This window comes from Mustela putorius, unplaced genomic scaffold (assembly GCF_011764305.1).
Source record: "Mustela putorius furo isolate JIRA1106 unplaced genomic scaffold, ASM1176430v1.1 tig00000596_pilon_pilon_pilon, whole genome shotgun sequence".
NCBI classification, from domain to species: Eukaryota; Metazoa; Chordata; class Mammalia; order Carnivora; family Mustelidae; genus Mustela; species Mustela putorius.
In genome coordinates, this window is record NW_025421428.1 from 13,511,065 (window position 1) to 13,534,285 (window position 23,221).

Sequence of the window (23,221 nt, forward strand, 5' to 3'; positions counted from 1 at the left end):
GACTTGTCCTCCCAGCCCAAGCAGTCTCCTCTGCTCACTCTGTCTGCTTGGTCTACTCACACTCTGGCCGTCTGTCCTTGCTAGCTCTGGCTGTCTGTCCTTGCTCACCGGCCAGACCACAGGCTACAGGAGGAGGCTTTGGGCAGAACCCCAGGTTTGCCAGCGGTGGCCAAGTGGCGGGGGGTGCCTCTTCTTCCCAATGTGGCCAGAGCGTACCCCCCCGCACCCTCCATGGCAAAGGAGCAGCTGCCCCTAGAGGAGTGAGTGCTGGGCCACCACAGCCTGAAGCCACGCCCACCCTGTCCTGCCAGGCAGACACACCCATGGGGGGGTTGTGCTCGCAAGTCCCTCTGGGGCCCCTGCCCTGGCCAGGCTGCCCACCCAGGCCCTCTAATCCTGGGCCTGCACCACAGCTTGGGAGCCCCATCGGCGGCCTCATGGGGCCAAGGCTGACACTGGCCTTGGGAGTGCCCGCGGACACCTGTCTTCTGGGCTCGGAGTCCAAGAGGCCACCAGAGCCCAGCTGATGGGCTCACAGGAACGGAATCCGTCTGTGGCAGTGGTCAGCTTTAGTCCAGACTTTCTGCACAACTGGACCTTCTCTGCACCCCCACAAGCTGACTGTGTTTGAAACCCAGGCCACCCGGGTTCCTGGTGGCTGGCCGCACCTACCCGCAGATGTGCAGGTGAAAAACACCCTGGGTAGCGCTTAGCACACGCCAGCTTTTTTTTTTTTTTAAGATTTATTCATTTTAGGGAGGGAGCGTGCACGTGTATGCATATGCACATGACTGGGGGGAGGGGCGGAGGGAGAGAAAGAGTCTCACACAGACTCCCTGCTGAGCTCAGAGCCCCAGGTAGTGGGGGTGGGGCTCCATCCCAGGACCTGAGATCATGACCTGAGCCAAAACCAGGGGTCCGCAGCCCAACTGACTGAGCCACCCAGGCACCCTCCATGCCACCTTTGTTAAAAAGCTGCCCAAGCCCTCTTACAAAGGATGTGGCTGGTGCCAGGGAGTGTGGCCCACCGTGCGGTACAGGCTAGGTTTGACTAGAGAGCCAGGCCTGTCCCACTGCCAAGGCGCCTTCCGTGGCCCAGCACAGGCTTGGGTCCATGTGGGTGGAGGACAGCACAGGACCCAGGAACCCCAGCAGCCAGAGAAGAGGGATCTGGGCTGCCTTTCACACCAGGGGCTCAGGAGTGAAAAAAATTTTTTTTAAGGTTTTATTTCTTTATTTGACAGAGAGATAGAGAGAGCACAAGTAGGTAGAGCAGCAGGCAGAGGGAGAGGGAGAAGCAGGCTCTCCGCTGAGCGGGGAGCCTGATGTGGGGCTTAATCCCAGGACCCTGGGATCATGACCTGAGCTGAAGGCAGCCATTTAACCGACGAAGCCCCTCAGGCACGCCTGGAAGTGCAACTTTAAGGGCAATAGGCAGCGGAACGGGGGCAGAGGTGGGCACGGAGTTTTTACTCTCAGGCACGGAGGAGGGCTGACTCCAGAGCCTGCCCCAAAAGGCACGTCCACTGGGTAGGGCCCACCGGGCCCTGTCCGCTTCACCTCTGCTTCCCTTCTTCCTGGCTGTGTGAGCTTTGTGTTCTCATGTGGGTGCAGCCCTTTACAGTTTACAAAAGACTTTCCGCCCCATTTTCTGCTGAGACGGAGGTAAGCAGGGCTGGACTGGTCTCACCTGGGGCCCGAGAAGGGAGGCACTGGGGCGCACTGGCTGTGGGGCTTGGGGACCCCTCCAGGGCAGCCCTGGCTCTGCTGTCAGCTCCTCAGCCAGCTGGTGGCCTTGTCAAGTGGAAAAGCGGATCAGCTTCAGGCTGGGCGGCTGGGGCTTCCTGCTGTCCCAGAGGTACTCAGGGGACAGCACTTTGGAGGGCTTGTGCGACAGGAAGCGGCGGTTCAGGTGGCTCTCCTCCTGCCCGGCGGCCATGATGCCATTGGCCTTGTCCGCCAGGATGGCCATGTGGCAGCCTCTGGTAAACTCGTACACGCTGGCCACCCGCCCCCCGAAGACCGCCCCTCCGTAATAGAAGTCCCCTTCGCCGTCTGCCACGAAGGCGGTGGAAATATGCCTGCGCTCGTAGGGGAACTGCTGGCGGGGCACAGCGTAGTAGCCGGGGTGAATGGCGGCCACCAGGTCCCCCAGGGTCTCGGGGCCCCATGGGTTCCGGAACACCATGTCCACATTGAGGCAGAAGATGTAATCCACCTCCCAGTGTGCCCTCTCGGCGATGTGCCGGCTGATTTGCTCCATCCGGCGCATGGAGATCTCCTCCCGGCGGGCCTGCTTCTGGATGGGGATGGTGCTGAGCAGGCGGCCGGGGCCCAGCGGGACCTGAGGGATGGCTGCGGGGTCATTGGTGAAGATGTAGTACCGTACCCGATAGCCCTGCATGAAGAAGCGCTCCGCGGACTCCAGGAAGGGCTGCACGAAGCGCGTGTACCTGGTGGGAATGACGTCATCGGCCCTGCTGGCCCCGCCCCACCACGTGCTGGCGGGGCGGGGGAGTGGGGGCACGGCTCACCCCAGGCTGGGGTCCACCTCCCAGCTCTTCACCTGGAGATGCCACTCAGGTCTGAAACCTCGGGGTCCTCTGTCCCACCCCCATAGTCACAGTACTGACCTCTTCCTTCATACGAAGGATGCTTAACGGGGACTCTCCCATTTGCACACCCAGCTGACTTTCCGTGAGCACTGAACTAGGTGCGGGGCAGTGTTTGAAGGGATTCTCAGCTCCTTCGAGCCTCACAAACTCCCTTAAGGCAGGCACCACAATCCCCATTTCAAAGTTTATTGTTTTTATTTTTAAAGTAATCTCTACACTCAATGTGGGGCTTGAACTCACAACCCCAAGATCAACAGTCGTTCGTTCCAATGACTGAGCCAGCCCGGGGTCCCCCAATAATCTGCATTTTACAGGCAGAGACACCGAGGCTCAGAGAGAGGAAAGTGACCACTTGGCGGGTTAAGTGGCTGCGTCAGGGCGGGGTGAGTGGTGCTGGGGGCTTGGGGCTGTGCCCCCCCAGGTTGAAGCCGATAGAACCTGACCCCAGGCGGGCCACCTGTCACCTGGCCAGCACTTGAGGTATTGGGGCCCCGTCGTGATTTCTCCCTCAGGAAACCAGAAAATGAGACGCAAGGGGAGGCTGGTGGTGGCTAAAGGCAAGGCCAGGCGGGGTGAGGGGGAGGAGAGGAAACCAGGAGGTATCCAGAGAGTGGCGGGCCCAGAGTGGGAGAGGGGAGAGGGACCTGGGTGGGGGGCTTGACCTGCCTGCGGCCTGACCACGGACCCCCAGTTATGTGAGGTGGTCTTAAGTGTTTCCAGTCCTTCATGCCTGCCTCGACGGTTCTGGGGAAGCGGAGAGGGGTGAGGAGGCCCACGGGGTGTCCTCACAAAGGCTCCTGCTGCTCCCTCACCTGGGCCTTCTCCTGCTTCCATGCCAGGGCCAGACCCCCTCCTCCGGGAAGCCCTCCGCTCATCACCCTCTGCTCCCGACCTTCCCACGTGCACAGTGCCTGGCTCAGGTCTTCCCTGGTGTCCAGGCGGGAACCCGTGTCCCGGTCCTGTTCCTTCCCAGGCTGTAAGCTCTGAGGGCTCAGTGACAACCCCCAACCCGGCCCACTACTCACTTCCCTACGGCAAACACCGTGACCCCGATGGTCAGGTTCAGAGGCTGGTAGATGTGGTGCAGCAGCTCGGGGTTGAAGGTTCCCTCGGACACGATGGGTGCCAACCAGGGTGTAAGCGCCAGCAGCTCCGCAGGCCTGGCAGCAGGGGAGGCCGTAGGGGCTGAGGCCCTTCCCTCGGGAGAGCCACAGCCTCATCCTGGTCCTGCCTCCCACGCTTCATCCCTGTCTCTGGGCCCCGGATCCTCCTATGGGAAGTGGAGATGATGGCTCCTCCCCGGCATGGTCAAGAGGACCAGGAGTGAACGCACATCCACTGTGTAAGGGACCCTGGCACTTCGGGCACCTGCTAAGTGCCTAATCCAAACGGGGTAGCAAGGAACCCCAGATTGAGCACCTACTATGCAGTGCTGCTGCTTTTTTTTTTTTTTTTTTAAGTAGGCTCATGCCCAGTGTGGAGCCCCACGTGGGGCTTGAACTCACCACCCTGAGATCAAGAGTCGGACACTCACATGAACTGAGCCACTCGGGCGCCTGGAGCTACGCCTTTTGCAAACACCATCTCATCTAGTTCTCCGTCCAGTCGGCCACGAAACGGGTATTCTTACCCACTTGTACACAAAAGGCTCCGGGCAGTCTGCCCAAGGTGAAGAGCTAGTGACCGAACAGGACCAGAAGCCAGGTCCCAGACTACCTGGGCCCCAAGGCCACCTGACACCCCCACCACCCCAGCTTATAAGTCGGAGCGCTATACCTGCACCCCCCACCCCCTCCAGGCCCCCCATCGTCCCCCCAAACTCTCCATTCTGCACCCAGGCCCCACCCAACACCCACCTCTGCTCCAGCAGCTTGGGCTGAGGGTACAGGGACCTGTAACCGAGAAGGGCCAGTGGTGAGGGGAGGCAGCCCCCAGGTTCCTGGGGCCACAAAGGGGGAACTGGCAGTCACTTACCGGGTCACGGGCTGGAACGGCTTCTCCCCCTTATACTGCAGTTGCATGTTGCTGGGGGCAGAGGTGAGAGAGAACTGTTAGTGCCAGGGCTGGGGACAGAGCTACTCAGGGAAGGACAGAGTGGAGAAGCAGCACCCCTCCCCCCCGCCCCCGACTCCTTCCCCACTGCTCCCTCCCCCGCCCCCCCAGGGGGGCTGGGCTCCTACAGAAGCAGTCCCTCCAGATCGCTAAGTGGGAGGGCGGTGCTTGATACCCAGTGTCCTCTGTCTGCAAAGCTGAGGCTCTTTCAAACATATCGCTCTGTAGGGGCCTGGCAGTGGGTAGAGGTTCTGAGAAGCTGCAAAGAGCCGGTGACCTGAGTTTCTGCCCCTTTCTGGCCTGGGGACCTGGGCTGAGTCCCCGGAGCCCACGGGACGGTCACCTGCAGGACCCAGTTACACAGCCTCCACTCAGGGCGTCGCTTCGACAGCATTTGGTGGGCGAGATCACCACCTACACCGGCCGGCCGTGGGTAAAGAGGAGCCTGCAGGGCCTGGGTGCGCTTGACCCAGGTGGAAAGGCCCAAAGAGCAGAGCTGAGGTTTCCGTGATGACATTCCGCCAGCCTCGGCACCTGCCCGAGCCCCAGCCTGCCCTCCCCGGGGCCTGCTTCCCGGATTCCAGGCTGGCTCAGCTCTACCAGTCGAGCTCCCTTTCCCCGTCCCTCCTCCATTCTGTGTCTGTCGTGGAACCCTGGCTTGGGCCCCCACTCTTCCTCATCTGTAAAATGGGTAACCATCCTTCACCCTCCGAGCTGGCCCGAGGACCAAGGGATGCGCCCGTGCCCAGCACTGAGTGAACGCTTGTGAAGGCAGCCTGTCCCCTTCCTGGCAGGCAGGCTGTGTGGCCAGCCTCCACTAGCTGCAGCCGAGGGCAGCCTCAGGGGAGAAGTAAGGGGGAGGACCCTGCGGGTTGCACGGAGCCCCTGGTCCTGCCACCAGCCAGCTGGAAGGACCCGGGGCCAGACTTTGGACTCCTCGGGCTTGAAAGTCCTCCCAATAATGTCCTTCCCCAGAGGGAGGTCTGCCCAAGGCCACCCGGGGAGGGCAGCAGCTGCGGAAGAGGCCCGAGGTCAGCTGTCCGGCCAGACCACCTGAGCATACCGTGCCTGCCCCTCCCTGAGGAATTTTCAATGTGGCATCTTTAACGGGATAGCTTAAGCTTCCTTAAGTTTTCCTACCAACTTTTCGTCCAAAGGACAGAAAGAGAGGGTTGGGGCAGAGGGAGAGAGAGAGAATCTCAAGCAGATTCCCTGCTGAACTTGGGGCCTGACGTGAGGCTTGATCTCATGACCCTGAGATCGTGACTTGAGCTGGAACCAAGAGTCCAACAATCTTACCCATTGAGCCATCCAGGTGTCCCCATTTTAACCAGTTTGAAGTACACAGTTAAGGGTCCTGAAGCACACGGACACTGTTGTGCCACTGTCCCCACCATTCCTCTCCAGAACATTCTCATCTTCCCAAACTGAAACTCTGTCCTCATGAAACACTGGCTCCCCTCCGACTCTCCTGGTAACCGTTATTCTACTTCTGCTTCTATGAATTTTTTTTTTAAAGATTTTATTTATTTATTTGACAGAGAGAGATCACAAGCAGGCAGAGGCAGGCAGAGAGAGAGAGGAGGAAACAGGCTCCCCGCTGAGCAGAGAGCCCGATGCGGGACTCGATCCCAGGACCCTGAGATCACGACCCGACCTGAAGGCAGCGGCCCAACCCACTGAGCCACCCAGGCACCCCTGCTTCTACGAATTTGATTATTCTAGAGAACTCCTATAAGTGGGATCCTGCAATACGTGCTTGTCCTCCGTGATCAGTTTAAACTCTTGAATCAACAGTTTCTAAGAGTCAGTCCATCCCCTTGGTTGTCTGCTCTAGTTTCCACCCCAAAAAGCGCTCAGGTCCCCGCTCAGAAAGTGAGGGCGGCGGCGAAGGCAGGAAGTGAGGAGGGAGAGGGCAGTGGGCTCCCGCCTCCCCCCAAGCCCAGCTACGCTCCAGCCTCACTGGAGAGCTCGACAGCCGTCAGCTGAAGCCACAGATGAGCTGGAGCCAAAAAACAAGAACAAAAACCAAAAAAATAAAAAAACCCAAAGCTAAACAAAACAAAAGCCAACTTCACATGTTCGCACCCGTAGGCAGGAAAACTAGAAGTGAAGAAATCCACATGAAAAGACAAAGGTGACCATTTACACTCGCAAACATTCTCCAACTTCGATCTGTTAAAAAAAGAGCTAAGTGGACCCCAACGAGAGACAAACCGGGAAGAAAAAGAATGTGGCGAATACTTTGGGCCCAAGGTAGTGCTTGAGCCCCTGTGAGCAGGCGGGGGGTCGGGGAGCAAAGGCATACGGCAGGGGGCGTCAGGGAGGAAGGAGCTCAGTTCGTGGGGAGGGCTGGGGGAGGGGAGATCCTCCGCAGAAATCAAGGAAATGAAAATTGAAACTCAGGAGATAGTGTTCTCCCACCCCGTGTCTCGAACGAGCAAGGTGTTCTGGTTTTTGCTTTTTGGAACACCCACTGCTTCCTCCAGGCCAGGCCAGCTTCTTGACGGACTATACTCTGTGCTTAGGACGGCGACCCATGCCTCGCGGCTCCTGAGCAGTCCATGATCCAGATTTGAAACCTGCCTTTTGCTATCGTGGAGATCCCCCTGGAGCACATTTTGTCACTCTTAACTGTCAAAAAGTCAGCTTCGGTGTGCGGTGGAAGTCTGGTCCCATGCTCATTTGTTCCTTGGATCGACACCGAACACATGACCTAAGAGCACTGTTTCCTGATCACCTGCTATGGGGCGCGTGCTACATGAGGGCTTACAGCTGTCCTCGTGCTCCGTGCTCCAGGTGGCCCCGGAGGGCACCGCCATCATCCCATTCTTCAGAGGAGGCAAGTGAGGCTCAGAGCACTGTGGCATGCTCAAGGTCAAAGCACAGAGGGGGCGCTGCAGGGCCTCGGGAGGACTGACCTGGGACTTTTATTCCACGGCCCACACATGACCCAGCACTTATCAAACTGATCAGAATCATGAGCTTAGGACCTCATAACCTGCAAAGTGACCCAAAAACTTTCCCAGTGGCCCCACTGCAGGCAACCCACAGGGCCCCAATTCTCCCCGCCCCGTACTTACAAGATCTCTGGGCAGGGGAGGTAATAGGGGACATAGGAAAAGGGCAGCCAATTCTCCACATACACCCTGGGAAGGAAAAACACCTGTTGACTCTCATGAGGCTGAAAACCCACTTGGTGCACTTTGATGGGATCCCCCACCACTCCCTGGGTCTGGTTGACTTCAGAGGTCAAAGCCTCCTGGTCTCCTGCCATGTGGCCATTATCCACCCGTGCGGTCTTCGTTCCAGGGACGGGAATGTTCTTGATGCCAGGCCCTACCCACGAGGGAGTGAAGGGGGTGGTGGTGGTCGTGTTGGGAGGGCTTCACAGAGGGAACACATGGGGTGAATTGTGGTGTGTGTACAGGAGATCTTAGAAGAATGGTCCAAGCCGAGGAAAGAGGGGGTGCAGAGGCCCTGAGGCCATTGCTAATCAAAATCCAGAAAGCAAAACTAGTTTGGTCTTACTGGGATTGCAGTTGGGGGACTGGAGTTCCAAGAGAGGTTGGGGGGGACCTAGGAATCCATAAAGGGGTCACGAGATGCCAAGAAATGGAGGAGTTTGGGTGAAGGGAGGGCTCCATGGGGGACATGCTCACCACAGAAAGCAGAGGGCGGTGCCCAATAGCAGGCAGAATCCTAGGCCCAGGGCCAATCTGCGGCAGCGCATTGCTGGGTCAAGCTTTTGAACCTGGGCACTAGGAGAGACTGAGGGGGCTTGGAGTCAGTCCACCTCTCCCAAGGGCTGTCAGGCTCTGAGCCTGTATCTCCGGAATTCAAGGAACACCTGCAAAGGAACGCTCGGATAGGGGATAGGGGATCCCTCCTTGCTCCCTGCCTTCCCCTGGGTGGCCCGAGCTCTGACAGCTCTGGTAGGCGGACAGAGGGACAGTGGCTCCGTGCTCAGCTGAATCCTGCAGCTGTGCCTTGGAGAGGCCAAGTGTCCCCCGGTCTGGACTCTCAGGTCCTCCCCCTCAATCCCCGCCCTCGCAGCGCAGGGCGGGGCGCCCGGGCGGGGCTTGGAGGACTCCAGGGGGTAACAGGGGGACACCGGAAATCGAGCCCTCAGCCGGCCCAGTGGGGACACACCAGGCCGGGGCGGGGGCTGCGCCGAGAGGGGCGGCCGTGCTGCCGGTGCGGTGGAGTAGGGATGGGGTGCGGGCGCGGGCAGCCGTGTCTTCCACCGGAAGGGCCGTGCCTGGGTTCTCCAGGGGACGGCGGGAACGCGCGTCCACTCTCCCGGGCTCGGGAACCTCGGGCAAGTCACCCTCCTCTCCCTCCACCCCAGCCTCGGTGTCCTCCTCGGCCAAACGTGTCCGCACCCGGTGGCCTGGGGCCCAGACGCACAGCGCACTTCGCCCGCTACTGCCCCGCGACGCGGGACGGGGGGAGCGCGACTGTCCCCACCGGCTGGAGACTCACCCCTTGCGACCGGACGGGGTTTAGGACGGACGGAGGGGCGCACCCCGGCCCGGAAGCCAGGAACTCAGCTCGCCAGGGCTCCGGCGATACCCGGGGTCCGCGCCGCGCCTGTAGCCGCGACCCGGGCTGACCCTGGGGCAGGGCGGGCGGCTGGGCGCGCGGTCTCCGGCCCGGGAATGGGGGGCGGGGCCCGCGAGAGGAAAGGAGCTGCGTGCCCCGCCCACCAGCATGCGCGCCCCGCCCACCCGCGTACCCGGCCGCCAGTCCCAGCCCCTGCCCACCTGCAGCTCGCGCCCCGCCCGTCGGCCACGGTACGCGTCCCCGGGGTCCTAGCGCGCGGCGGGCCGCTGCCTCTCACGCAGGCGGCCCACCCCCGCAGCGAGAAGAGTCGGTCCGGGAACTCAGGGCGAGGGTGGGGACCTGAGAAATCAGAAAAACTTTGTTTTTAGAAGAATTTCGAAACAATCCCAAGAAGGAAAACCCAGCAAAACGCCGTTTAGCTCAGGGCCTCCCAAATCTCCCAGAGCCTTCCCTCCTCCCCCAAAAGGGGTTGCCAGGCAGCATTGACACCCTAGTTCACACCGGTGATTCCTGATTCCTGGGGCCGGGGGCACCCTCTTGCGGCTCTCCAAGAGCCAGAAGGCCTGGGAGGCAGAGGCCTTTGCTGGGTGCTGTTGAGGGAGAGGCATACAGAAGGACAAAAAGGGAGGCGCCCAAACGGTTTGGGTACAGAGAAATCGCAGGGGAAAGAAATAAGGTCAATCAGGCTCGGAGAGGTTACAGGTTTGTTCAAGGTCACAGTGATGCAGCATGAAATTGTAGACCCAGGTCTTCTTGGCTCCTGGGCACAGCCTCTCACGTCCTGCAGGGGTGTCCCTGTGTCCCTGGGGTTTCCCTTGAGGACCAGAGGGTCCTGTAAGGCAGGGCTTGTGTCCCCAGAGGATGCAGGGGCCTGGCACAGGCCTGGGGGCGCTGGTGGGCGCTGGCTGAAAGGTCCTGCTTCCATTTTTAGCAGCAAACACTGGGTTTCTGGGACCCAGTCTGGGACTGAATCTATTTTTTTTCTTAAGCAAGCTCTACCCTGAATGTAGGGCTTGAACTCAAGACCTTGAGATCAAGAATCACATGCTTTATCCACTCTTGACTGTTTTTTGCTGACTCTGGTTACAATTGTGTAACCAGGGCGTAGCCCGGAGCTTTTCCAGCAGCCTCCATCCAGGCTGAGGCTCAGGAATCACTGTTATCGCAACCACAGGGACCTGTCGGGACTGGAAGGGTCTAATGCCACTGGGAAGCCAGGCTCAAGCTGGCTTGCAAACAGTGATTCCTCCCTGGGAATAAAGAGGTGATGCAGACAGGGCTCACCCGGCCCTGTGGCCCTGGCAGATGGGCCAGCCCTCTGCCAGCCGGCCATGGCCCTTTCCTGACCCAACCAGCGCTGTCCGATGACCCTACTCACCCCACCCCCCCATCTCCCAGGAGGAGACAAATCCAACCTAGGACAGCCTCAGGGCTGGCCTGAGAGGAGCTAGGTGGACGGAAAGGTGAAGGAAGACTGAAGGCATGTTCGGTGTTTGTGACCTTAAACTACGGCGACTAAGAACTGGGAGGGACAGGAAGACAGACCCAGCGCAGGGCACGCATTTGGATGGCGTCCTAATCCGAGAGTGTAGGCGGCTAAGCTAGGAATCCAGGCGGAGACCTGAAGCGTTCAAGGGAGCCCCGAGGAGAACCCGAAAGAACAAGAGCCACACGGAGGAAAGTGTAGGGGCAGAGGGAGCGGCGGGCGGGACTGGTGCCCTGGTTTGCATTCAGCTGCTTCCTCCCAACTTGCTCTGCCCCTATATATGTAATTAGAAAAACCTTTTATTAAGTATTCCTTAAATATCTTTTTAGGATGAGGAAGGCCACGAGGGCTGCCTGCACCCTTCCTGACGGTGGGTGGGGCTGTCAGGCGGCGCTGGGGTCACTGTCAGACGGCGCTGGGGTCACTGTCAGACACCAGGTGCCTGCGGACGGCAGGGAGCGTCCGGGGCCCCGAGTCCACACACGAATGCATCCACATACGGACAGAGACGCAGTGGCTTCTCCTCTGTAACATAGCGGCCCCGTACGTGGATTTGTTTGTCTATTGAGTCAAGAAAATGTAAGGGTCTGCTAGAGGTCAGGCACTGTTCTCGGGCCTTGGGCTTACAGCAATGACGTGACTTCGTTCCTGCTCGCATGGAGCTGACCGGAGCAGGGGTTAAATGGGGAATTCTGGTCCCAGGTGTGTGGTCTTGCTGCTGGGATCAGCCACCTTGTCCAGCAGCTTAGGACCAATCCAGGGGAGGCCTGCTGTGGAGGGGTCATGTCCGTGTTATCCTCGAGAATCACGTGTCTATTCCCCCCCCAACCTGTCCTCTGATTACTCATCTATAAAAGGGGGGTGTAAGGAAATCCATCTCTAGGTTTTTCCATGAAGTTGAACTTGACTCTCCCAGACTGATAAGGAAGAGCTTCCCCTTGGTCTGTCTCCCCACTGGTAACTCCAGGGGAAGGGGTCCCTGGGTTTGAGTTCCCCAAGGGGATTGGGCAACGTCCCAGGGGGATGGTTAGGGTTCTTCTTCTGGTTAGTGGCCAAGCTGGGATGGAGGCTCTTCAAAGATTGTCCTCAGATCCCCCACCACCCACAGACCTTCACAATTGGTCCCCTGCTCTGACCTACCCACCTGGATCCTCAAAAGTGCCTCAGAGCGTCTCTCAGGAAGAAGGGGCGTGTCTTAGAACCCTAGAATGATCAGGAGTAGCAGGAGTCCCTAGACCCTAATCTCCCGGGGCAGGTGGAGGGTCTACCTGGGTGGAGACAGGGCTTCCAGCCCAGGGCTTCCCTTTTCTTACCGTGAGGAAGAAACTTCTGTTTGGAACAAGGGCCAGCATTTTCTTGGGAGCCCAGCAGAGCCTATCTGCTGGGCCCTGGTCCCGGGGGGGGGGCGGTGGGCAGCAACAGGAGATGTGTCCCTGAGGACAGACCTCCAGTCTCACAAAACCTGTTTTTCCTGGTATAAAAGGAGGCAATGAGTTTCCTCTGTGCTTGTCAAGCTGGGCCTCTTGGAACCCAGGGGCTGGAGCGCAGGGAGCCGGGTCCCTGGGGAGCGTATTGGGGTTGGGGGGGAGTCCAAGTCTCATCCCAGCTTCACCCCGTTTGTGAAACTGGGCTTCTGCATTCAGCATCATCAGAACAATATACACCGACCCCCCCAAAAAGTGGGGCTTAATAAACATCAGGGCTGATGAGCACTGGGCCAGCCCTGACCCTCGGGGACCCTGCTCCTGTGATCCTTGTTGTCCTGTGTGTTCGGGAGAACAAGTAGGGGAGCAAGCTGGCTGTTCGGTCCGCCTGGGAGCCCGCCGAGTCTGAGGGCCAGGCACTCTTCAGTCGGAGTCCCGTTATCCCGCACTGGCAGAGCCAGGCCTGCCCAGGGGCAGAGCCCACTGAGCGCCTGTTTCTGGCACTAGCCTGGTCACGGGGAGCAGATCTGCCAAGCCCTTCTGAGGTCACCATGCCTGGACCCCTGGAGCAGACCCAGGGAGAGGAGAGTACCCCCAAAGGAATGGATCTGAGCCCCCCACACCCTACATCCAGGAGAGGAGCTATCTGGCTGGGCAGGGAGCCCACACCCACACAGTGTCCTCCCCAAACCCTGACACCTGAAGCCCTTCAGGTGGCTGGCAGAGTGGACACCCCCTCCACAGCGCAGGGAGGGGTCTGCTCTCCTCCTGCTGTGTGACTCCTGGTGTGAGATGCCCACCCCTTTTACCCAGCTTGTCTCCTTCAAAAAACCGGAGGAAAGACCTGGACACATGTAGTGCCGGGCTGGTGCGCACCTGGCCTTGTACGTCTGTGTCTGAGAGCCCTGCAGGAGATAGCACGAGGGTGTGCAGTGGCGGTGGGGTGAGGGGGCCTGGGGTCCCTACAGATCCCATGGCTTAGTGGTCCGTGAGCTCCCTTGGAGGAGAGGCTACGGTTTTGAATCAAAATAGAGAACATAAGAGAGCAGCTTCCCAGGAAGGGTCAAGGGTCTCGTGGGCTGCGCGCGTGGGTGTGTCTGTGCGTGGGTGTGTGCGTGCACTGGTCCGATGGGAATGTGGTTCCTGACCGCGCACCAACCAGGGTGTGTCTGGTGTGCGTCGGGGGAGGGGACCGAGATATGCCAGGGCCTGGTCATCCCTGCTCAGGGGAAGGTGAACCGGCCCCAATGGAGGGCCTCTGGGAAGGAAGAGCCTTGTGCCCACTGGGCCGGTGATCCTGGGCTGGTACATCCATCCCAGGACGGATCTGGAAAGGTCAGTTTCCTGCTCAGAGCCTGGAGGACCCAGGCCTCCACTTGAGAGCTTCTTGGTCAGAGGAAGGTGTTGTGCCCTCGGGCTCCCCAGCTAACCTGCTGCTGGGGGAGCTCCTGCCCCCTCCTCTCTGCGGAGGGCTCCCTGGGGAGGACAGAGTTGGGTTTGGTCCAGGTTCCTGCTTCTACCCGGGACCGTGACCCCCAACAGACCTGTGCCTCTCAGGGTCTCCCCGGCTCTCCATTTACCCAGCAGGGTCTTCTGGCTTCTACTTCTCAGGACGCCATCCGGGGAAGGACTCTACAGACGATCCGTCCCTGCTATCACAAGAGGCTGGTGCACACACTTGGCAATGCGAGGGGGAGCTGGGTGGGGCGCACAACACAGCTCAGAGGGCCCCGGGTGTGCTCTGGGGTCCAGGCGAAGCCACTCCCCTGCTGCCCGTGTCCCAGCCCCCAAGGGAAGGCTGCCATTTACTTTCTGACCTTGTCCCCTGGTGACACAGACTTCCAGGGGCTCCATTAGCTGTAGGCCCCGGTCCCAGGGCCTCGCGTGCGCCCATGGGCTGGGCCGTGCCCACAGTGGTTCCCGGGCATTCCCGAGTCCTGCGCACACGTCCCTCTGGACTCCCTCCCCCCAGGCTGGACGGCCTGTGTGACTGCGCTCTCAGGAAGAGAATGGGGCGAAACCATGGGAGGTCATTTCCCAGCCGATGGAGGGAAGTCTGGGACTTCTGGTTCCCGCTCACGGGTTCCTTCTCCGTGTATGTCTCTGGTCTCTGTTCTCTGTCTGTCCTTGTGTCTCTCTTTGATCCAGGGCTTTGGAGACGCAAGTCCGTACGGTTGAGCCGCCCTGGGAGACCCCAGTGCAGAGAACCTACCGAGGGCCCAGGACGACCGACAGGCAAGTCCTGCCGCCCCCATTCTGAACTGCTTCCCGCCAACACCCGCCAACGGTCCTGGAGACGGAGCCCGCCCCAGTCGGGCCTGAGTGGGGACTGCAGCCCTGGCCTCTGAGGGACCAGGAGGCAGGGGCTCCTCACCGAGTCGGGATTCTGGCTCTCGGAGGGTGAGCAGGTGCCTGGGAGGCCCACGGCACAGACAGCCAGGAGGCCCTCCCTGCAGGCTGGGGTCTGGCCCCGCCCCTCCCTCCAGAGCGATGTCCAGCTCTCTCCCAGCTCCTCTCGGCCAAACCCTCTGTGCCCCCGAGGCTCCCCCGCAGCACACTGCTCGCAGACGGGGCAGGACCGCTCCTCCCACCCTGCTCCCAGCATCACGCTCACCCTGGAGGCTGTGAGACCCCCGCCAGGGGCTCCTGCCTGCCCCCCTCCCCCCTGCCTTCACGCCCCTCCCTTTCACCTGGATTTGTTCTGGCGCTTTGGTCCATCCCCCTCTCTGGGCTGGGACCTCCTGGAGCACAGGGTCCCTCCTGGGGACCTTCCAGCCTCCCCCCCCCCAGGCCTCGCACAGCCCCTGCTAGGGTGAGTGTGAGGGGCACGGTAGCTGAATGTGTCCACGAGAGGGTGTCAGAGCCCCTCCTGCCTCTGAGCAGCTCACGTGGTGGACGTGGAGGCTCCTAACCCGAGGAGCCTGTTGGGGGAGATGCAGGGGACGCCCAGCATGACCCCTGGTGTCCCCTCCCTGCTCTGCTGGCTTCCCTGAGCACAGTGGGCACAGCCTGACCCCTGGTGGTCAGCACCAGCATGGCAGCCCCAGCAGGAAAACCAGAACACAACACACACACACACACACACACACACACACACACACACAGAGTCCGTCTGTCTGTCTCATTCTCTTTGTTTCTCTCTCTCTGCCCAGTTTGGGAGCAGAAGGGGACTGCATATGGGGAAGGTGACAAAGAGTCAGAAGAAAGAGGTTGGAGGCAGCCAGCCCATGGACCAGTGGCCCTCAGGACCCGGCAACATGCTCAGCGCACACAATACGAGGAGGGGCGTCTTGCCAAGCTGATGGCTGGGGGGTCCGCAAAATGGCCATGGGGCTGATGGGCTGGGGCATCCCGAGGCCAGGTCAGGAGCTGGAGGGGCTGGGTTCTGTTTCCACCCCCCTTTGCACTGAAAATTAGGAGGACCCCTAGGGTGTGGGCGGCCAGAGACCAGACAGCCTCAGTGTGTCCTCGTCAGTCGGGGACTGTTGCGTGGGTGACCCCAAGGTGAGCGTCGCCAGGACTCACGTGTGTTCAGTTGGGCTCTCAAGGGTTGGCCGCGGGCACGTCGGAGGGTCTGTGCATGGTCCACACAGCCTGCAGCCCCCTCCTTTGCCCCGGGCCCCTCGCGGAGCTGATGGCACTGCTCGGTCCAGATCACCTGAGCCCACGGGCACTCCTGGCCCCTGCATTCCTTGTCTCACCCCACTCTCTGGGTGGGACGGGGGCACAGAAGGGCCCAGAGCCACGCTACAGGCACACCCTTGTCGAGTGGGACAGAGGCCCTCCCAGGAGCACACACACGGGCAAGGGCACAGAACACCTTCAGCCCAGACTCGCCACCTGCCAAGGGCGCCTTTCCTGTGCTTCTGCAGGGGCTCGGGCCCAGAGAATGCTCTCTGAGCAGGGGTCCCACCTTCCAAGGTGCACAGTGTGTCCTCCAAAGGAGGCCTGAGACTGTGGGGAGCGTGCAGACCAGTCCGGACTCAGCTCCTGGCAGCGGTGCGACCTGGGAGGGCCAGCTCCCCATGGCCAGACGTGATTTTATGTTATTTTTTATTTCTTTCTTTTGAAAATGCATTTATTTATTTAATTTAGAGGGAGGGAATGACATAGGGGAGGGGCAGAGGGAGAAGCAGATTCCCTGCTGTGCAGGGATCCGATGCGTGGCAGGATCCGGGGACTCTGAGATCAGGACCTCAGCCGAAGGCAGACGCTTCACTGACTGAGCCACCCTGGCACCGCACCAGACTTGATTTATTTAATATTTTCTTTCTCTGTTTGACAGAGAGCAAGGAATCACAAGTAGACAGCGAGGCAGACAGAGAGAGAGGGGGTAGCAGGCTCCCCACTGAGCAGAAAGCCCAATGCGGGCTTAATCCCCAAACCCTGAGATCATGACCTGAGCCGAAGGCAGCAGCTTAACCCACTGAGCCACCCAGGCGCCCCCCCCACCCCGATTTGATTTTAAAGAGAAATCCAAATTCCAGGATTTTAGGTGCAATCCTCAATTTTGGATAAGAAATTCACGGGAGTCAAAATGTTACGTGAGATTGTGCACATGTGGTTACAGTCTCTGTCATCCAGCGTCCTGGGGCTGGCACCCCAACCTCCTGTGAGGATGTCAAGCCTGAAGGATTGTGACCCGCTCTCGCTGACCCCAGGGAAGAGGGTCGGCGAGCTCTGCCTGCAGTCAGTCAAGATCTAGAACCACGTCCCGCCCTAGAACTTGTCCTGGTGCGGGACTCGAGCCAGCCGTGGAAGCAGCTCTAGAGGCCGAGCCGGGTCCCCACAGACGAGAGCCGCTCCGGCTCCGGCCCGCGGACACCCCAGAGGGAAAGCGAGCGCCGGCGTCCCTTCCTGAGGACAGCCCGCTGCGCACCCGTTCCCGCCGCCAGCGCGGCTCCAGCGCCCGCGTCAGAGCCCGAGAGTGGGAGCCAGTTCTCCAGCCGGCTCAACGCCGACCCGAAGGCCGTGGCTGTTCCCTTCGCGAAGGCACAGGGCCAGGCGGTCAGGCTGGCGACCTTCTCTCCTCCTGCTGCTTCAGCATCGTCTCAGGATGCAGAACTGGCCGTTGGCCCAGGGCTGGCAAACACTCCTGGGCAGATGCGGTGGGAGAAGCAGCGAGAGCCCCAAAGCCTGCTCCAGAGCCCCAGGCATGTCCGCCTTCTTCCCAGAAGGGGCTGCGTGCACAGTGACCCCCAAAGGCCGAAGGAGCCCAGAGACTGAAGGAAAGGACACAAGTCCCATGGACAAGAAGTGGTTTATTCCAGGGACATGAGGACAGACACAGGAGACACCAGCAGACACAGTCCTTCGCCACAAGCCCGTGTCCGGTGACGCCTGTTCTCAGAGCCCCAGGAGGAGGATATGGGCGGACAGGTGTGTGTCACCACCTATCACCAAGGCAGATGGAGGACCTTGCGGCCAGAGGCTGTCCTTAAGGGTGTGGCTCCCAGAAAGAAAGAATGTGGTGGTGGGGGCGGCTGTGTCCGGAGGCGGCCATGGATCCGTCCTTCTCCTCGGGCATTAGCACCGTTCCGTTCCCTGCTGTCCCCACCGCCGCTGGGCTGAGCACTCCTGACCATACATTTGTGAAGAACCGCGCCAGTTTCCAGGGTGAGTCCCAGGATGAGCGCTGCTAGGTGCTGGGTGCCCCTGCAGCTTGGGATGGGCGCTGCCCACCGTTGTCCCAGACAGGGGTGCCCGTCCCCCTTCTCTCTGGGGGACCTGCTTTGGGCCTGTGTCCTCATGTTCTCCCCAGGGCTGCTGGTGCTCAGGCCAGACACCTGCCAGTCTGAGGGGGACCCGTGCTGCCTCCATACCAGCCTCCGGGGGTCCTTCCTGCGGGGTCCAGCACCGACCCATCCCCACACAACCCCAGGCACCCAGCCCTGGCCTTCTCACCCTCGGGCTCAGCTTCCGTGGGCTCCGGGCCTGGACCACTGTCCAACATCCTACCACTGGGGACAGTGGCCTCGGAGGTGGAGAAGGCTTTCCCAGGCTGTCCCCCATTCCTGCTCCAGAGGAGCCCTGAGTGCTAAGTCCCTCTGTCAGGGAAGACGTCATGTCCGCCAGCCTCCTCTTGTCATCCGTGGCCTTCTGCAAAGACAGGGACCGGTCGCCGGCCTGGATGCATCACAGCCCCGCCCTGCCGACCTCACTGTGCTCCTGCCCGGTCCCCCTGCTGCTCCCACATCAGACACAGACCTTTGGAGCCCAGCCCTACACCAAGGACAGTGACCCACACCTGTAAGGCTCTCAGGATAAACCCTGGGCAGAAGTGCGTAGCCCCCACACTTTGTCCCACCCAGCCAGCCTTGACCTTGAACATGACCCTCCCAACAGGCATCTGACCCGTCATCCACCTGCTCCTGTTCGGGAAGGCCCCACCCCATGTGAGTCTTCCTTCCACACACATGCATGCACACGCACATGCACACACACAGACTCACGTGGGGGTGGGATACCTGGGGCTACTCAGATCGAACAAAGCGTGTGGGGTTGGGTGACCCGCTCTGGCCTCCTGGTGTCACTGTTTGGTCCTTCCTGACAATGCCCAGAGGCGTCCGGCAGTCCTGAAACGACCTCCTGAGCGAGGGGAAGTGCTTGCCGGGCGCGCAGTCCTCTGCCTGCACCGTTCCGAGTTGGGGATGCAACACGCAAACATCTTGTTTGTTGGACGATGTCCGAAGCGATGAGCTGGGAGGGGGCTGTGTCTGGTAGGTGAGTGTCTGGTGACACGGGTTCCAATTCTGTTGGGCTCTGTGGTCAGGGAAGTGAGGTCACCGCTCCTAGGACCCCTTCCCCGACTTCCTCCTCCCAGCAAAGCCCCCGAGGGCCCCTCCCCCAGCTGCTCGGGGCTCACCCTCCACTCCATGCCCCGTCCATACAATGGCACCCACACAGCCCACCCACGTCCCCCGTGAGTCCTGATGCAACCATTGTCCTCGCTTTGAGGACAGAGAGCTGGGTTCAGTCCGGGGTCCTGCTTCTACCCGGGACTGTGACCCTGAACAGACCTGTGCCTCCCAGGGCCTCCCCAGGCTCTCTATCTGCGCAGTGGGGTTTTCTGGCTTCTACTTCTCGGGACGCCATCTGGCGAAGGACTCTACAGACGACCCGTCCCTGCTATCACAGGAGGCTGGTGCACATACTTGGCAATGCAAGGGGGAGCAGGGGCTGGGCTGGGTACGCAACACAGCTCAGAGGGCCCCGGGTCTGCTCTGGGGTCCAGGCAAAGCCACTCCCCTGCTGCCCGTGTCCCGGACCCAATGGGGAAGGCTGCCATTTACTTTCTGACCTTGTCCCCTGGTGACACAGACTTCCAGGGGCTCCTATTAGGGGTATGTCCCGGTCCCAGGGTCTCGCGTGTGCCATAGGCTGGGCCATCCCCACAGTGGTCCCGGGCATTCCCGAGTCCTGCGCACACGTCCCTGTGGACTCCCTCCCCCCAGGCTGGATGGCCCGTGTGACTGCGCTCTCTGGAAGAGAATGGGGCGAAATGATGGGATGTCATTTCCCGGCCGATGGAGGCAAGTCTGGGGCTTCTCCTGGTTCCCTCTCATGGATTCCTTCATTCTCTGTGTGTCTATGTGTCTCTGTTCTCTGTCTGTCCTGGCAACATGCTCAGCATGCAGAATACTAGGAGGGAAGTCTTGCCAAGCTGATGGCCAGGGGGTCTGCAAAATGGCCATGGGGCCGATGGGCTGGGGCATCCCGAGGCCAGGTCAGGAGCTGGAGGGGCTGGGTTCTGTTTCCACTCCCCTTTGCACTGAAAATTACGAGGACCCCTAGGGTGTGGGCGGCCAGAGGCCAGGCAGCCTCAGTGTGTCCTTGTTAGTTGGGGACTGTTGCGTGGGTGACCCCAAGGTGAGTGTCGCCAGGACTCAAGTGTGTTCAGCTGGGCTCTCGAGGGATGGCCGCGGGCATGTCGGAGGTGCTGTGCATGGTCCACACAGCCTGCGGCCCCCTCCTTTGCCCCAGGTCCCTGGGGGGAGCCGATGGCACTGTGTGATGCCTCCAGACTGGCTACTGGTCTCTGCAGTTGCAGGAGTCCTTCAGGAAGATTGGGAGGAGGCCAGCGGATCCCGGCTCCTTCTCCCGGGTGCAGGGAGTGTGCAGGGGCTCTCCAGGAGCAGGTGCTAGGAACTGCCTGGGAAAACCTGTGACACTGCTCAGGTCACTGTCCCTACTGGTAGTAGGTTGGACAGCAGTTCCTAAACTGGAAGCTGCGGAGGCCGAGCCCGAGGGTGAGAAGGTCGGGGCTGCGTGCCTGTGGGATTGTGGGGATGGATCGGTGCTGGGCCCCCCCCGCAGAGGAGCTTCCACAGGCTGGGCTGGGATCAGGAGCAAGGACTGGGTTAGAGCACCCAGCAGGTGGACTGCGATCGGGGAGATGTCCCAGTGAGGCTTCCTTCCTGGCTGTGGCTTCTCTGGCAGGCCCCAGTCTGGGTCCTGTCCGTGCAAAAGCACACGCAGAGGCAGGCCCGCGGGAGACCTTTCTCCTCTCCCAGCGGCTCCGTCTGAGGAGCTAAGGCCGGCTCCAAGTTGAGCAGCAGCTCTGGACGGAGGAGATGCCTCCGAAGGCCACTAGGAGCAGGTGCAGAAGCAGAAAACAGTGCAGCTTCCGCGGGGCTCTGAAAGGGACCCTAGCTGCCCTGGAGGTATCGCAGCCCTGCCCCACCATCCCTGCTGTCCTTCACCTAGTCCCCTGCTGTTCCCGGATCACAGCCCTGCCCCTGGGACGCAGGCATGTACACCTACAGCGCTCGGGATAAATCCTGGGGAGACGGATGGGAAGCCTGCACCCCAGCCCACCCAGTCAGCCTGGACCTGGGCTGTGAACATGACCCACCCAGCAGGCATCTGACCCCTCAGCATCCTGCTCCTGCTCGGGCTGAGCCCCCTGCTGCCCCCCCCCCATCCGTCTTAAACACACTCACACACGCACACACGCGGGCAGGGGAACTGCGGCTGCACAGTCGGATCACAGCAGCGTCTGGCGGGACGGGCTGGCTCTGGGCTCCCTGTCTTACCTTCGGGGCCCTCCAGGCAAACGGCCAGAATAGCCGGGTGAGACCTGACCCACAGTCTGCAGTGTAGGAAACGGCCCTCGCTGCCGGCTCCCTGAGACCACGACCTACGGACATCAGGATAAAGCAGGACAACAGGTTGTCCATCGGAGCATCTCAGCCTAGTGAACTGGATGGGGGCTGCCTGTAGACTGGGGGTGCCCGTGGCAGCCCCTTGGGTATCTTGGGGACCCCTGGCCATCAGCCTGGCATGTCCCCCACCCCCAGACCGTGGCCCTGGGTATGTTCCCAAGAGACAACGCCCACACCCCACAGCCCGGCCGCCTCCAACCTCGCCCTTCTTCCCCTCGTCACCTCCGGGGTCCGCTCTCCCTTGACCCCACCTGCGGAGGGAGTCTGTGTGCGTCGGCGGGGGCGCGCGCGGGCACCTGTGCCCACACGGAGATGCCCAGAGGAACGGGCCCCACATGGGAACGGCGGGCAGGGTCCCCCAGGATCTCAGGGGCGCATTTTCAAGGAAACCCCTCGGGAAGGGGCAGCCCGGGCCTGGGGGGTCGAAACCCACCCTGTTCCCCGAGCCTCTGCTCACCTGTCGGGTCCGGGCCAGTCCCCGCCGCTGCTGCCCTCAGTCTGCCCCTGTCCCAGGAGGGGCTGGACGAGGAACTCGACGAGTGGGCTCCGCGGGACTGGAGGATGCCACCTTCGGGGCGGGCGCGGCGCAGGACCGTTAGGGGCGGGCAGGGCGCCCCCGCCAACGGTCGGCGGTGGCAGGTGGATCCTTGCGGGCGCGCGCAGGGACCCGCAGACGGCGCATGCGCGGGACCCCGGCTCCCGAGGGCGTGCGCGGCAGGGGGGCTCCTACGGGGCGGGTCCCTGTGTCCCCGTCTCCACTGCCTGCTCGGGGACCCTCCCCCCCTCTTAGGCGGGGGCGATGACTGAGTGGACGTGGAGACCGGGGCACTAGAGAGAAATGACACATACCCCCATCCTGCTGTCCTGACCCCAAGTTCCTCTGCCCTGTTCCTAGCAGTGCAGGGCGGGGTCAGGGGAGGGGAGCTGGAGGGGACCCGTCTGGGCAGGCAGGAGGCCAGGCCGCCTTTTCCTCCTGTCTTCCTGGCAGCACCCCCCTCTCCCCAAATCCAGCACGCCGAACACCTTCATCTCCCGCCTTAATCCCCAACACGCCCTAGTGAGGTGGGAGTCCCTGACCCCATTTTCAAAGTAGAAACCTGGGGTCCCCAACGTTACCACAGGAGCTTGCCTGGAACGGGGCTGTGGCATGGCCCTGCTGTGGGTTTGAACCCAGATCCATCTGACCCAAAGCGTGAGTGTACACAGGAGCCGGAGGAAGTAGCCTCTGAGTGCAGCCTTGGAGGTGAGGCCATGTGGGATGGGGCCGTGGGGAGGGGCGGCAGGGGGCTCTGAGCGGCACATTCCTGACGGGCTCCCTGGGGGCAACGCCCTGTAGAGGCTGGCGTGGGGTGAAGGGTGCACACTGGGGAGGGCATCTGGACCCCATCACGCAGGGCTCTCTGGATGTTGCGGAAGGAGGCGGGGTCCCTACAGGATATGGGGTTCAAGGGACACAATCCGGGCAGTCTTATCAGAGCCACTCATCCAAGATTTGGAGGGAGGTTGGTGGGCATGTTACTGCCCTCACTCAAGTGTGGATCACCAAGCACCAGCCAGGGCTGAGGAGGCTGCCTCAGTTTCCGCCTGTGTAGAGTGGGGTCCCTGGGGGTCGCCTGCCTCCTCCCAGGCCTGGGAGTGCTGCCCGGAAGGTCCAGAGATGGCTCCTGGTCAGTAGCTGTTCCAGAGCGGCCAGTGCCAAGGAGGTCTGAGTGAGAGGACCAAAGGGACGCCCCTTCTGCCCAGCTGAGCAGGACACTCTTGGGCGTGGTGCCAGTCCGCAAGTCCAGGCCTATGGGGAGCAGCTTCGCCACCCAGCTGGGTGGACAGTGGCAGCGAGGAGCTGTGGTTGCAGACCTTGAGCCACAGAGCTCGTGGGAGCCCGAGGCTGCCACCGATTGGGAGGAGGCTGAGGAG

General features: G+C 61.2%; 1 protein-coding gene and 1 long non-coding RNA gene across 6 annotated transcripts; both read right to left on the reverse strand.

Moving 5' to 3' along the window:
* Positions 1 to 904: 904 nt before the first annotated feature.
* On the reverse strand, positions 905 to 9,359 carry LOC101672439 (globoside alpha-1,3-N-acetylgalactosaminyltransferase 1 (FORS blood group)). Of its 5 annotated transcripts, none has more exons than XM_013058590.2 (7): positions 9,153 to 9,358; positions 8,330 to 8,438; positions 7,751 to 7,816; positions 4,590 to 4,640; positions 4,472 to 4,507; positions 3,641 to 3,775; positions 1,234 to 2,453 (listed from the first exon to the last, which is right to left on the reverse strand). In XM_013058590.2, exons 2-7 carry the CDS (start codon positions 8,398 to 8,400, stop codon positions 1,799 to 1,801), a joined length of 1,014 nt encoding a protein of 337 aa, XP_012914044.1. In that variant the 5' UTR covers positions 8,401 to 8,438; positions 9,153 to 9,358; the 3' UTR covers positions 1,234 to 1,798. The 5 variants fall into 5 exon arrangements, with proteins under 5 accessions (XP_012914046.1, XP_044938609.1, XP_012914044.1 ...); XM_004757032.3 differs by having other exon boundaries at positions 8,330 to 8,517; XM_013058591.2 differs by lacking the exon at positions 8,330 to 8,438 and having other exon boundaries at positions 9,153 to 9,359.
* An 8,031-nt stretch (positions 9,360 to 17,390) lies between these two features.
* On the reverse strand, positions 17,391 to 21,948 carry LOC101672248. Its single transcript, XR_006607470.1, has 4 exons — positions 21,765 to 21,948; positions 21,179 to 21,282; positions 18,611 to 18,905; positions 17,391 to 18,242 (listed from the first exon to the last, which is right to left on the reverse strand). It is a non-coding gene; the product is annotated as an uncharacterized LOC101672248 (long non-coding RNA).
* Positions 21,949 to 23,221: the final 1,273 nt, after the last annotated feature.

Coding starts and splice junctions, on each gene's coding strand:
- LOC101672439 (XM_013058590.2), bottom strand. CDS start 8,400: ATGCGCTGCCGCAGATTGGCCCTGGGCCTAGGATTCTGCCTGCTATTG. Junction 4,641..7,750: donor CTCCCCTGCCCAGAGATCTT/GTAAGTACGGGG, acceptor CTCTGCCCCCAG/CAACATGCAACTGCAGTATA. Junction 4,508..4,589: donor CCGTTCCAGCCCGTGACCCG/GTAAGTGACTGC, acceptor TCTCGGTTACAG/GTCCCTGTACCCTCAGCCCA.